Raw genomic sequence first — 15,414 nt, forward strand, 5'->3', positions numbered from 1 at the left:
GTGTTTTTTTTTAAAAATGGAATTAGGGCATCCATTCTGAACGAGCATGTGTCTGAACGAGCATCTAGCGTCTGAAACGTGTAAACCGACTCCTCTGACAGATGTTGCATTTCAGACGTGGCATGAAAACTATTGGTAGTGCTATGATTCTCTGCTTCTTGTGTCATTCAAGCATGGAGGGGGTAATGCTTAAGGGCCACACTTACCTTTCTCCCCAGTACCACTCTGGGCAATGGCAAGTATAGCCGCCTTTCTCGGAGAGGGCACAAGTCCCCCCATGCAAACAGGGCTTGCCTTCACAAAGGTTATCAGCAACTTCGCAGTGGTCTCCAGAAAACTGGATGGGGCAGATGCAAGAATAACCTAGTGACAGGAGGGGGAAAAATGGAAAAGGTTTGAAAAACAAGTGAAACCAGAATGACATTTTTTCATGTGTGGAATCAGGGAACCAGCCCGGAGGCAAAGGACAAGATAGGGCCTCCCACCCAATTCAATATAAAGAAGCTGGATGACAGTGGAATCCTACGCCCTGCTGCCCAGAAATTTGATGATAGTGTTTCCCAGTGCACTTGAGGGTGGTAGAGTAGTTATGAGGGAGAAGGACAGCTCTGTGGCACGTATTGCTCAGATCTGCAAAAGGGGAGAATGGCCAGGGGCTCAGGAGGAATATTAGGGCTCTTGCCCTCCAATCTACTGCCTGAGGCAATTGCCTCACTCTGCCTTATGGTACAACCAGCCCTGTGTGGAATGCACCGTTGTTACAGCCATCCATTCCTGGGAAATAACATTTACAGTGCACCGAAACAAATGTTGAGTTGCTGGGAAAATCGGAACCGTTCACTGCTCAAACAACTACAGTAATTATCACTGCAGCTGCACTACCTCAACTGCGCCAGCGTCATGGGCACCTATTGGACAGCACATGTGGAATCACGGCCACAAAAGACATTACTCTCCATTGCCATTTCGCTTACTATATTTTGCACATTCCTGTTTTCTCCCAGCACAGGTTCCCAAGGGAAATGCACTTACAAAATGATCAGACGATGCTCAGATACCAATTCCAGGGCTGTTCTAGCTTATTGTTGGCATTCCAGAACACCACAACCATGGCTACTGCATTTATGCAGGCACACACTTCGTACGGGCATCTTCCCACCATCACACGGAGACCGTCATGCATGTCCTCAAGCATGCTGTCCCCGCGTGCTGCAGAAGCGCATGTAAATCTGTGAGGACATGAACTTATACGCCCTTGTCTCTCTGAAAATTGTTGTCTGACAAGTGCGCCTGAGCTGCTGATCTGACAAGACAAGAATTGTAAGCCTTTTGCTCTGAGCTGAAGGAAAGGAGGACGTGTGCTCTCCACCTTTTGCTAACTGCTCACCTGTCAGGGCATGCAACTCGACAGCAGGCTTCAGGCAGAAATAACAAAAGGTGCACATGCCTACAGAAGGTGATTCAAAGTGTTTCTCAGTGTGTGTCTCCCATTACCACACACTGCTATCCAAGTCACCTCCAAGCACCCATCAGTCCCACCACCACCCCAGGATAGGGAAAGGAAAAATCTCTACAAGCCAAGGAGCACCTTTGCTGGGTGCCCTCCTTGCTTATAAAATGTGTGGCTTTGTCCCATGAGCATTAGGACGGAATGCTTTCCACAGATGTGGACACTAGTGACAGAGAGTGTAAAAAGGATTCTGCTTAAAGCTCATTGCACATCATGCTTGTGCACTAGAGCTGGAGTTTATGATTTGTCTTTCCCCCCCAAGTGAAGCTCATGGGTTACCGAATGGAAATAAAACCAGTCAATCAAGTGTATGAATGTAAAGCCCCACTTAGAGTGTACGTTTATACTGCTTTAAAGAGTCATAGCTTTACCCAAAGAACCCTGGGAAGTATGGTTGATAAGGGTGCTGAGAGTTGTTAAAGGTAAAGGGACCCCTGACCACTAGGTTCAGTCATGACCGACTCTGGGGTTGTGGCGCTCATCTCACTTTACTGGCCGAGGGAGCCGGTGTACAGCTTCTGGGTCATGTGGCCAGCATGACAAAGCTGCTTCTGGCGAACCAGAGCAGCGCATGGAAACACCATTTACCTTTCCGCCGGAGCGGTACCTATTTATCTACTTGCACTTTGACATGCTTTCGAACTGCTAGGTTGGCAGGAGCAGGGACTGAGCAATGGGAGCTCGCCCCGTCGCGGGGATTCGAACCGCCAACCTTCTGATTGGCAAGTCATAAGCTCTGTGGTTTAACCCACAGTGCCACCCGAGTTGTTAGGAGACCCCTATTTCCCCCACGGTTACAATTCCTAGAGTTCCCTGGGAAGAGGGGCTGAATGGTAAACTGCTCTGAGCTCTGTGAGGGGAATAGTGGTTTCCTAACAACTCTCAGCACCCTTAACAAACCTCAGTTCCCGGTATTCTTTGGTGGAAGCCATGACTGCTTAAAGTGGTATGAGGCTGCTTGAAATGTATAGTACGGATAACTTCTGGGGTCACCATTAAAGCCATTTGTTCAAGGATCAGTGTTCTCATGTGGCCCCCAGACTAGAGACAGCTGAAGGCCTAAGCCCCCCCGCTCAGTGGGCACCAGAACAACACACATTTTGCTATATGTGATTTTGCTGGGGGAGAAGGACTGGTTTAAGTATGGTGCCAAACCCCTAAAAAGCCCTCATCTTTTCCTCTTCTAATGTGCTATCGTTCCACGTCTAGCTTCCCAATACACCTCCATTCTAATTGGAAATTATTACTCACTGACTTTGGGCCTGAGTACATGCATGCCTTTGTAATGAATATGCCTCTCTTTGGAGTTCCCAACCCAATTATTTAAGCCCCTTTCCCAGTGCCACTCGCTTGCCTTCCAAAATACTCACAGGCCAAAACAGGTTCCCCTGCTCCTCCCATCCTGCCAGCCTAAACATTCTTGTTATCCAAATCTTCTTCGCTGGCCACAGGCTAAAACCTTCATCCATTCCACACCCTTCCCCCTTTGCAGCAAATGCTGGCAAAGAGAAAATCCCACACTTTTCACATTCTTGTCCCTTGCACTGTTGATTTAAATGTAAAGGGGGAGAGGCTGATGTGTAGGAATTCAGCAGCTGCCATTTGTCTGGCAGCCCCGCAATAAGCTCATTGGGTGACTTGAGGCTAGTCCACCCAACCTCAGCTTAGGGTTGCTATGTGGAGAAAATGCCTTGAGCTCCTTGGAGGAAGGGCAGGATACAAATATTGGGTAGGAAGGTACAGAGAAACCAAGTAAACCTCTACGCCTGTCTGACAGTACAAATGGATCTAAAGACCAGACTCCCAAGTGCTTAAGATATTGAAAGAAGGGACAGGAACAGAAAATTGGAGGAAGAACTTTATTTCTGCTGCCTTTACCCCCAGGCATATTTGAATGAAGGCAATGAAGCAGTTTGGTCTTTCAATGATCAAATCATTTGGAATTTCCCAGTTGACCTTATCAACTCAAGAAGTTCCAGCTAGTAGGAATTCCTGGCAACAGCGGCCAGAGTCACACACAAGCCCAGTTCACCTGTTACACTGCCAGTTCCATAAACCATGGCTTAGGAAGCCTGGGCCAAGTCTCTTGCCTCTGCCTTCCTCCTCCCCTTGTGTGCTGGCTTTGACATGAAGATCCTGGCTTGTTTAAACCAGAGTTCCTTGGTACATCCCAAACAGAGAAGTCTGCTTTAATGTTGGTTAACCAATCAGGATATTAAGCAAATGTAAAGGAAGTGTGGGCAGGCAGTGTTATTTTTCTAAAAAAAGAGGTGCTAGAATTCACCACGAACACCTCCCTCATTCTCTTAGAATGGCAATGGTGCCCACCTGAGAGGTACTGGAACCCACCTGAGAGGTGCCGGGCTTGAGTTTCTGTGAGTTTCTCCTGAAAAAAAGCCCTGTGACCAGGTTTTAGGCTCATTTCTGGCGGTTCCCTCATTGTGAGAAGTGAGGCTACAGGGAACCAGACAGAGGGCCTTCTCGGTAGTGGCGCCCGCCCTGTGGAACGCCCTCCCATCAGATGTCAAAGAGATAAATAATTACCGGTACCTGACATTCAGAAGCCATCTTAAGGCAGCCCTGTTCAGGGAAGTTTTTAATATGTAACGCTGTACTGCCCAGAGTGGCTGGGGAAACTCAGCCAGATGGGCGGGGTATAAATAAATAAATAAATAAATAAATAAATAAATAAATAAATAATTATTATTTCTGGCTTCTTAAGCCATGCTTTATGAAGAGGCAACATGACATCCTAAACAGACCAATGTCTCCAATATTGTTCATATTTTCACAGAAGCCATTTTCCTTAAATGTGACTAATCCCTGCTGTTATTTCTCTAGGTCAGCCTTCCCTAGCTTTGTGCCCTATGGATGTTTCAGAGTACAACTCCTATCAGCCTCAGCCAGCATGGTCAATGGTCAGGGATGTTGGGAGCTGAAGACCAAAACATCTGGAGGCTGTCAAGTTGGGGACGCTGCTCTACCCCCCCAAAAAAAACCTTGTACATTGCCCATTACTGTTATTAACACAGCTCTTACCTCCACCTTGTATCTCAATGCAGAGTCCGTCATTGAGGCACGGGTTGCTCCTACAGGCACCGGTGTGTGGGCAGCATTGCCGAACGCCTGCCTCTTCAACAACACCCCTGGACCTCTTTTCCTTTGGTATGGCCACCAGGTCTCTTCCATCGAGCGTAATGGCATCCAGGCACCCTCTGAACCCATCAGTGACCCTCTGAGCCTGATGGTGCTGCACAAACCCTCCAATGAGCAGATCTCTTCTGGAATGGGAAGGGTTGCAGGCCTCGGGGAGCTGCAGAGAGGCATTTCCCAAGCTGTCAACAAGCAAACGGATGGAATTGCCTTTCACTTCCAGGAAGACAGAGTGCCACTTTCCGTCACCCACAAATTGGCTGGACGAAAGGTTACCGCTGAAACCACTCCGACATCTGTACCCAAGGCGAGGCACTCCATTCGCAAGCTGCAAAACATACCAAAACAGGCAGAGGTGTTTGCTTTTTAAATAGATAGATAGATAGATAGATAGATAGATAGAGTCCATTTTGCTTTCTTGTTCTGTTTTTAGACTCTGGGGCTGCATTCACACTATACCTTTAAGCACATTCTAATCTAAGCACATTTCCCTCCTCAATGAATTCAGGTCATGGCAGTTTGCTAAGGATGTTGGGAATTGTAACTCTGTGAAGGGTTAAGTATAGTGCCCAGAATTCTTTGACTGGGGGTAGGGATGTGCTTCAAATGTGGTTTAAAGGTACAGTGTGTTCACAGCCTAAGCATCAAACACAATTTTACAGTGGTATTTTATTGTGGGTTCCCTCACCAAAACGATATAGATAAACCAAACAAAATGGAAACGTGAATCCGAAGAAGCTAAGAAAATACAGTACATACATGTCAGGGGTTCAGGAGCAGAGACGCAGAGAGGGGAGGAAGCAGAGAGCGAGGGGGAGGAATCCGAAGGGAAAATGAGTGATGATGACGACCCGAGATCTCCAAGCCTAAGCAGTGAGTCAGAGGACTCCCAAAAGGGAGCCCCAGTGAGCAGAGCAAGGGGGGGATCCGGGGGGACACCCCAGGAGGAAGGGAACAGAGGAGATTCAGAGAGTAGCAGCTGGAAGTCGGGACCCACGCTCATAACTGAGAGCGGCAGCAGCTGGAAGTCGGGACCCACGCTCAAGACTGAGAGCAGCAGGGAGGAAGGTAGCCAGGCATCGGGTTCCGGAGGCTGTCAGCAGGAGGGAGGGCACGAGTCAGGGGTGGTCACGCCCTCCTCAGAGAGCGAGGCAACGGTTAAGAGGAAAGTAGAGAGTTGGGCGCGCGCGCCAAGTTCAAATGCAGCGGAAGCTGGAGCAGTAAGCAGCCCGGAGAGTGAGCCAGGTCCCAAAGCCCGCCGCAAGGAGGCAGAAGGATCAGGGGGGTCAGCGTCAGAGGAGAGTAGAAGGGAGGAGGCCCAGGGGGGCAGAAGGACCCAGAGACGTAGGGAGAGGCGAAGGAGGTGGAGCAAGGCTAGGGTATTAAGCTGGTGTGCAAGAGGCGGGGACTCAGACGGGTCTTCGCCGACCTAGGGCAGAAGGTGTAGAGCTGCACGCTGCAGTTCGGAAATGAAACCTGTAACTTAATAAAGACTCTTATAAAGTGAACGCTGGCGGACTTGGTCCTATGTGAGCTGGGACTGGGTGGCAGCTCTGACAGTAAGACCCGTCTCAGAAAAGCTTCGGACACCTGATATCTCGCAGCGGAGAGAGAGGCAGCTGGAGGAGGGGATCGGTGTTTGGGAGCAAGCTCACGACGTTTAGCAGAGATGACGGAAGCAGAGACAGTTGCAGCGCTGCAACAGGCAGTTACCCAATTGAACGCGGAGGTACTGGCATCCAAGAAGAGGGAGGAGGATGCGGCAGCCGCCTACAGAGATCTCCACGCCAGGTTTGAAACATGGGTTAAACACGGGCAGCCAGGACCCAGACCGGAGGGGGTTGGGTTGGCACGGAGAGCAGGAGGGCTTGTGGCTCACTTCGATGGGAATTTACAACAGTACCCCAATTTTCGAGCAGACGTAATGTGCGCACTGCAACTGCTGGCAAAAGACTTTAGAGATGAGGAAGAGAAAGTGGGGTTCATACTATCCCATTTGCATGGGGATGCTAAAGCGTGGCTACGCAATTTGTGGAGGGATAAAGATCCGGCGCTTCAGAATGCAGATGCCTTTATCAAAGCGATGGATGCGTGTTTTTTGTCTACTATTGATGTGGATCTTGCCCGACGGGAGATTCATGGACTAAAACAAGGGAGGGCAAGCGTCCGGCAGTACCACGCCCGCTTTTTTGCGCTGGTCAGTGCTTTAGAGTGGGACCGGGATTCGCCCCCTGTCAGAGACCTGTTCTGGGAGGGTCTAAGCTCTGCGGTCAAGGATGAAATTGCAAGGGGGGAGAGGCCCCGAAGCACGCAGGAGGTGGTCCAAAGGGCGCTGACTGTGGGGGTGAGGCTGGAAGAACGTCCATGGTGCAGAGATGAAGGACGTGGAGGGCGCGAAGCAGCGAGAAGTTTCTCTTTCGTTCCAAGAGAAGCAGCGCGTGCGCAATCCACACCTCCGCCTGGAGGGGGAGGGGAACCGATGGAGGTTGGAGGTGCAAGGGCTCAGTCAGCAGCCAGAGCCCAAGCACCGACAGCAGTGAAAGCGAAGCCTCCTAGAGGGAACAGGAAGTGTTACATCTGCGAGGATCCAGGCCATTTGGCGAAAGAGTGTCCCCGGAGGCTCCACAAGCACACTGCAGCCTCAGCAATGGTGACTGCAGCAACGCAGCAAGGAGAACCACAGCAGGGAAACGACGACGTCTGGCTGGAGACAGAGGCACTGGGGCCCAGCCAGACGCATCAGTGAAGCAGTCCCCAGCGATCTTGCAACCCACGGACCCCCTCCCACCCAAACCAGTAGTGCAGCTCACAGCATCTCTCCAGCTACCCGATGGCGTCACTATCGAAGTGCCGCTTTCTGTGGATTCTGGAAGCAACGCAGACTTTATAGCGCAGGATTTTGTGGAGCAGCACGCTATACAGCTACTGCCTGCCACTCTGCCCCTGCAAGTCGTCACAGTGGATGGCAGAGAGTTGCTAGGGGGGCAGGTGGTGAAGCAAACGCCACCGATGGTGATGCGCCTTGGCAACCACAGGGAAGTCATCAGTTTTAATGTCACCCAACTGTCGGACACGCCCATTGTGTTGGGCATGAGTTGGCTGGACAGGCACAGTCCGACACTGGCTTGGTACCAGAGACAGCTGATCTTCGGCTCCTCTTATTGCGCAGAACACTGCATCCTGCCCAGACAGGAGGGAGAGGAGGAGGAATCACAACTGCAGTTGGGAACGTTGCAAGCAGTCCCCCACAAATACGCAGACTTTCTGGAGGTCTTCTGCGAGAAAGAGGCTGACAAGCTACCACCGCACAGGCAATATGACTGCAAGATTGACCTCCTACCAGGGGCGACGCTGCCGAAAGGGAAGCTGTATTCCATGTCTGAGGACGAATTACAGGAACCCAAACTGTTCATAGATCACGTGTTCAAAGTGCATGGTCTGCCGCGGTCTATCCTGTCCGACCGCGGGCGCCAGTTCGTCTCGAATTTCTGGCAGAAGCTGATGAGTTTTCTAAATGTCAAGGTCGATCTGGCATCAGCAAGACACCCGCAGACCAACGGGCAGGCAGAGAGGGTCAATGCCATCATGCAGCAGTACCTGAGATGCTATGCCAATCAACAACCTGCGACCTGGGTGGATTACCTGCCGCTCGCCGAGTTCGCTTACAACAACACGAAGCACGTGTCCACAGGGGTGACTCCGTTCTTCGCCAACAATGGGAGGAATCCCAGAACCTTCCCGGGACGGGAGAGAGTGGGGGACGGAGAACCACAGACGGCGGACGCGTTCGCGTCAGAGTTGCAGGCGGTACACGATCAACTCAGACGGCAGCTGGAGCTAGCTAAGCACGCCTACAAGGTGCAAGCTGACAAGCACAGGCGGGTTGGCGAAGAGATCCAAGTGGGAGACTGGGTCTGGTTGGCAGCCCACGCAGTGCCGACCAGGTCACTAGCCAAGAAGAAGTTGGGGCACAAGCAAATTGGGCCGTACCAAGTCGAAGCACAGATCAACCCGGTAGCCTTCCGACTGGCGCTGCCGGAGGGTTCCAGAATGCATCCGGTGTTCCACAGGTCGGTGCTCACTCCCTACAAGGCACCTCACAGATTCCAGGAGCCAGGGACGGCACCGAGTCCGTTCCGGGAGCGGACGGAGACGCGAGGGGTGCCGCAGCAAGACCCCATCAACGAGGTCACGGAGATTTTGGACTCCAGATGGGGGGAAGAGGGAGTCGAATACCTCCTAGCCAGAGAGGGCACCCGGGCCAGCGCCAATAGCTGGGTGCCAGACTACGCTTTGGAGGAACCCCTGCTCAAGGACGAGTTTCATGCCCTTTTCCCACACAGACCCATGCCAGCGAGCTTCTTCGACGACTGGCTGTTCACGCCCACACTTTCTTCCAGCACGTTCCATGGCTTCGACTCGGACGGGGAACCCGCACTGAGCACCCGTTCCCCAGAAGGATCGCCGGCGGGTTCGGCGTCAGACACCTCGTATTGGTGGGACGATCGACCGGAGGAGCAATGGCGCCGGAAGTGGCTGGAGATGCCAGGTCGAGCGACCGACGCAGAGACTGACATGGAAGTGTTCGGGGAGGACCTTGGGTTCGAGCACGGCGGTACAGAGATGGAAGCGGAACAGGTCAACGTCGGCGACCGCGAGGAGGAAGACTCGGAGGTCTTCAGTTGGCGGCCAACCACGGGGAGCGAACTGTATCCGGCATTCCCTCCCGTGATGATGGAGCACCCAGCACCCACACCTGAAAGCGGGGAGGGGGGAAGGGGGGGCTTCGAGGGGGGGATGGATGTCAGGGGTTCAGGAGCAGAGACGCAGAGAGGGGAGGAAGCAGAGAGCGAGGGGGAGGAATCCGAAGGGAAAATGAGTGATGATGACGACCCGAGATCTCCAAGCCTAAGCAGTGAGTCAGAGGACTCCCAAAAGGGAGCCCCAGTGAGCAGAGCAAGGGGGGGATCCGGGGGGACACCCCAGGAGGAAGGGAACAGAGGAGATTCAGAGAGTAGCAGCTGGAAGTCGGGACCCACGCTCATAACTGAGAGCGGCAGCAGCTGGAAGTCGGGACCCACGCTCAAGACTGAGAGCAGCAGGGAGGAAGGTAGCCAGGCATCGGGTTCCGGAGGCTGTCAGCAGGAGGGAGGGCACGAGTCAGGGGTGGTCACGCCCTCCTCAGAGAGCGAGGCAACGGTTAAGAGGAAAGTAGAGAGTTGGGCGCGCGCGCCAAGTTCAAATGCAGCGGAAGCTGGAGCAGTAAGCAGCCCGGAGAGTGAGCCAGGTCCCAAAGCCCGCCGCAAGGAGGCAGAAGGATCAGGGGGGTCAGCGTCAGAGGAGAGTAGAAGGGAGGAGGCCCAGGGGGGCAGAAGGACCCAGAGACGTAGGGAGAGGCGAAGGAGGTGGAGCAAGGCTAGGGTATTAAGCTGGTGTGCAAGAGGCGGGGACTCAGACGGGTCTTCGCCGACCTAGGGCACAAGGTGTAGAGCTGCACGCTGCAGTTCGGAAATGAAACCTGTAACTTAATAAAGACTCTTATAAAGTGAACGCTGGCGGACTTGGTCCTATGTGAGCTGGGACTGGGTGGCAGCTCTGACAATACATTATAACCCAAACTTGCATTGTCATTAATTAAGACTGATTCTTCCTAGAATTTACAGCCATTCAAAATTCATAGTAATCATGCCTGCCATTTGGGCCTTAAGATGTTTCAGAAGTAAAGAAAGAACACTGGCACTCGGGAAGACTTGACTGACGACTTGCCTACCAAATGGCTGTGCAACAACTCTGTTCTCGCCCTCTTGTTAATGCTATAGAAGTTGCTGCCTAAGCTGGAGCTGCTCTTTTGCTGGCGCCAGTAGAGGAGTGTTGGCAGAATCCAAACAGTGGAAGGCAGCTGACAGTTTTGCACCGGGGAGAGTCAGCAGAGAGCACAGAGAGGCAGAGAAAAAGACCGATTGTAATAGTCAGCAGCTTCTCAGCAAGATGGAAGCAGAGACCAGCTGCTCCAGAAGACCTATCTATTCAGCTAAGTTGTTGTGTGCACAGAACAAGGTCTCCCCCTCCATGCCTCCTAAATCTGCTCTGGAAGATTGGTGAAACCCCCAGAACAGGGTTTTTTGGGGGGATGGGGGTGTCCTGCACCCCCCACTTAGTGCTATGTTGAATTCCACCCTGAACATTCACCCTGATTTGCTTACACAAAGCTAATGTGGAGGTTAGATTATCTGTTTTGATTTGTTTATGCAACCATGAGCACTGGTCCTGCATTCATCCAGATTTGCTTGTAGGAATGTGGGATGCCCACATTTTTCAATACATTTTCCCCACTTTCAAAACCACAAAAAGTCTTATTATAAAGTGGGTCTGTTGTGCTGGGTGTAACAGAGCCCTTTGTTCCACTTTAATTGCAAAAACCTAAAGTTACAGCATGCTCTTGAATCCTACTAAGCGCAATAGTTCTGTCAGCAGAAGCATTTTGGCTTTCCAGATGGAATTACCCCCATTTTACACCACTGTGTGCTGCTCTAGAAGTTTTACTGACTCTCTCCAGAGTCAATTCCAGGGGGAAGATGAAGGCAGAGGGTGCAGGAATAGTGGTAAAGATCTGCCTTGACAACTGCTATGGTATAGTGACACATACTGGAGTGGTTGTGGTGAAATTGCAACTTTACACAGATCTCAAGGTGTGTACTTTCCCTAAGGATATCCTTTCTACAGAAATTATATAGTATGAAAAAGGAGCTAGTTTGTTGGATTTTGTTTAAAGAAAATCATTATTCTCAATGAGGTGGGATTACAGTGGTTTTCTTTGGAATGAATCATTACAAGTCAAGGAAATACTATACCTTACTTCCTTTCTAGAACAATATTTATTTTATTCTTCTGAAACATGCTATTACTATCATCAATATTCTCAATAACAAATAAATCATAGTGAATAGTAAGATATACATATACCCACACGAAATCCATAGCTCACAGATCACAAGATGAGCCTGCTGAATCAATGCAATGACCCATCTAGTCCAGCTAGGAATCAAAGCAGGGACCTTCTGTACGCAAGGCATGTGTTTGGGCATTGAGTTATGGTTCCTGCCCTCTTATTAAGCCCATCCTGTCACTTATGTTTATGGAGGGCTGCAGAAGAGTGCTTGCCAGAATGCCCTTCCCTATGGAATTTATTCTCCGAAAAGGCCTGTCTAAGCCCAGCCTATATTTCGCAAGTGAAAAATCTGTTGCAATTTCTGCAAATTACATTTTACTGTCTTTTTTTTGTTTCCTTGTTAGGGAGGGGATTCATACCTGTTTGATTGTTGGCTGTGCCTTTGTGCTATTTAACAGACCTTTAGTAACATTATTTTAATTTCATATGTTTTACACCATTTATGAGCCACGCTGAACAGCTTTGCTCACAGAATGTGATGTAAATAGCTGTGGAGGAAAGCTGTTGGTTTGCAAGATGTTGGGAGGGTGAAAGGAAGGGAGGGGGAAAATCTATTTCAAGGAATGAATGATAGAACAACCGTAAAGATACAATTTGACCAAAGTTAATCACTTTAAGATGCTGCTGATGTCAGCCAAGCAGACTGCTTCATTCTCCCGTTGAAATCATTAGGATTTAAATGTGCTTAGGACAGATTGTGCACTGAAGTATCAAAATGAGTAAAATAGCTGTGTGGTTTTTTTTTAAGCTAAACAAATGGGGCAAGGGATTCAAAGGTAATTTTAAAGTAATTTGTTTTCTCTGCTAAGTGCTGTGCTGTAGCAATGGCGAAAGATATATTACAATTTTGGAATCAGTAAGTTACAAGCTCCTCTTTCTGCATCAAGGTGCATTAAACTCAACCAAGGACCATCATATAAAAAGAAAACTGTATCTGGAGGGTGAAGTTCTTCCTCTGCTGCCAAGGGAGAAGCAGTGAGCACACCTTTGAATTCCATAAAGATTCTAAAAGTACAGCCAAAAAATAAAGAAAGGGGAATGATATCAGATTAAAATGTTCCTGCTTCTGGCTAGATGTCTTGAGTGATGAAACTCATCAAGAGAAATATAAGCACATGTTGGTGCTTGACTAACTCTCTTCTTCTTTCACATGGGCTGTTCATCAAGGAGTAAGTCATGTAGGATGACCCTGAAAAAATGCCTGCCATCAATTAAAGCAGGGGTTGGCAACGTGCAGCCCATGGGCTGGATGTGGCCCACAAAGACCGTTTTACTGGCCCCCGAGCTGCCCCCGAACCGAGCCACCCACTCGGTGAGTCCCTCGAACACTGCGCTAAACCGGCACAGTGCGGTGCGGGGACTTGCTGAGCGATGCTGGAAATCGCGTCTGCGCACATGCAGATACCGGAAATCGCGTCTGCGCATGTCCAGATGCCAAAAACCGCTTCTGCGCAGGTGCGATTTTCAGTGTCTGGGCATGTGTAGAAGTGATTTCCGGTGCCACAGACATGTGCAGATGCAATTTATGGTGTCATGCTGCGCCAGTCTGGCTCACGGACAATCTCCGTGGGAGTGATCAGGCCCATGGCCAGTAAACCTTGCTGACCCCTGAATTAAAGCTTAGGTCAATGAAGACTTGGGTCATCACCTCTAGGTTAGATTACTGCAATGAGTTATACGTGGGGCTGCCTCTGAAGACAGTCTAGAAACTTCAGCTGGTGCAGAATTCAGCAGCCAGGTTGCTCATCCGGGCAAGATGGTTTGAGCATATAATGCCAATCCTGGCCCAACTGCACTGGCTGCAAATTAGTTTCTGGGCCTAATTCAAAGGGCTGGTTTTGTCCTATAAAGCCTTAAACAGCTCAGGACCTCAATACCTCAAGGATCGCCTCTCCTCGTATGAACTGACCTGGATTCTGTCATCATAATCTGAGGCCCTTCTTCATGTGCCTTCTCCATGATAGGTTCAGAGGGTGGCAACATGAGAACAGGCCTTTTCTGCAGTGGCTCCCCATTTGTCAATCAATCAATTTCTTTATTCGACCGATAGTCAGAGTTAAAACATTACACAATAATTAAAAACTATAACATCATAGGGGGTACATAAGTAAGGTAGGGACACAGTACTAGACCTCTCACAGATAACCCACGTCAAAGCATTCAGTTATACGTTTCCGACACTTGAGTGCCAGGAAAAGAAATTTAGCCACTGACAAGGTTGTTTTCCCAGAAGACTTATTTAGCAGATATGCTGTCTGCATTCCTCTTTGTCGGGAACTGAGCTGGGGTAAGTATGGAGTTATAAGATACTGTCTTAAATCGTTGTAGAAGGGACAGCTCAATAAAATGTGCTCTGTGGATTCTACCTCACCCAATGCACAGTGGCATAATCTCTGGTCATACGGGACTCCTCCATATCTTCCCTTCAGGACCGCCGAGTCAAGAACATTCAGCCTAGCCGCAGTAAATAGTCTGTGGTATTCCACGTAGTGGATATCCGCCAGGTAGCGAGCTGGAGCAGCCCGATACAACTGCTCCCCCAGAAACAACCCAGGTTTCACACGGGCTATGTCCTCCTGTCTGGCAATATCCCTTAATCTTTGCGCGATCACCGCCTTTGCGTGGCTATACGTCATGGACTCTATATAAAGGGAGGACAACCCGCACTTCTGCACTTCCTCCACTATCTCCTCTTCCCATGGAGATTTAAAGTTATCCCTCAGAATCAAGGGGGCCAAACCCATCGGTCTGAAACAGAGCTTGAGCCATAGCCATAACTTCGCTTTCAGGGCCACATACCTAAAGGCTTGGCAACCGGTTTCCAATCTCATGATCGCGCCTGCCACGGAGGGGGGGATCCTGAGTATGGCCCTGAGGAATTGGGTTTGGATAGATTCCAATTTTTCAAAGTCCCTACGTGAGCCCAAGGCAATGCCCACCAGCAGAAGAGGGAGGACTTTCATTTTAAAGAGTCGTAAGGCAACATTGACAATTTGTGCCTGTTTCTTGGAGTACAGGGTTCTAATCACCAGGGCTGCTTTGGATGCGTTCGAGGCTATGTATTCTCTGTGCGCCAGGAAGGACCTATTTGATCTTACAACCTGACCCAGGTACTTGAAGCAACTGACCTGCTCTAAAGGAATACCATTGATTGACCATAAATTAGGTTTTGGTCGAGCAGCAAAGACCATTATTTTGGTCTTGGCATAATTTAATTGGAGCTCGTGTTGGGTCTCATATTCATGAAGAGCTCGAAGCATCCTCCTTAATCCGATGGGGGAGGTAGCTAATAGGGCGGCATCGTCCGCATACAGTAGGACATTTAAGGCTCGTCCTGCCAGTTTTGGTGGATGGAAATCAGCATTTGCCATATGCACCACTAGCGAATTAATATAGAAATTAAACAGAGCAGGGGCAAGCAAACAGCCCTGTCTTACCCCCCTAGTGGTGGCAACCGGATTGGAGACTAGCCCCTTACTATCTATCCTAATCCTCAAGAGGGTATTTGTATGCAAATTAATAATCAGCAAGAGAAGGCGGCGGTCGATAGATGTCGCTGCCAATTTTGTCCATAGCTGGTTCCTGGGAATTAGATCAAAGGCCTGCTTAAAGTCTATAAAGGCGACGTGGAGGGCTTTTAGGCCATTGCCAGCGTACTTGGTGGCCAAGTGATTTAGGATTAAGATTTGGTCTGTTGTTGATCTTCCAGGGCGGAAACCCGCCTGTTCCTCTGCGATGATATTGTTGCTTTCCATCCAGGTCGTTAATTTGTTAAGTAGAAATCTTGAATAGATCTTCCCGA

The 15,414-nt window shown here is 49.9% G+C and overlaps 1 protein-coding gene across 2 annotated transcripts in view; it reads right to left on the minus strand.

Moving 5' to 3' along the window:
• Positions 1-15,414, minus strand: part of FAT2 (FAT atypical cadherin 2) — a 119,362-nt gene that overhangs the window by 7,692 nt on the left and 96,256 nt on the right. For both annotated transcript variants that reach the window (XM_082211730.1, XM_082211729.1), the window contains exons 21-22: positions 4,550-4,991; positions 207-363 (exon numbers count right to left, since the gene is read on the minus strand). In XM_082211730.1, coding sequence (XP_082067856.1) covers positions 207-363; positions 4,550-4,991 — 599 coding nt within the window. The remainder of the gene's footprint in view (positions 1-206; positions 364-4,549; positions 4,992-15,414) is intronic.

The sequence above is a fragment of the Podarcis vaucheri genome (genome assembly GCF_965113315.1).
Source record: "Podarcis vaucheri genome assembly, chromosome: 2".
Taxonomy (NCBI): domain Eukaryota; kingdom Metazoa; phylum Chordata; class Lepidosauria; order Squamata; family Lacertidae; genus Podarcis; species Podarcis vaucheri.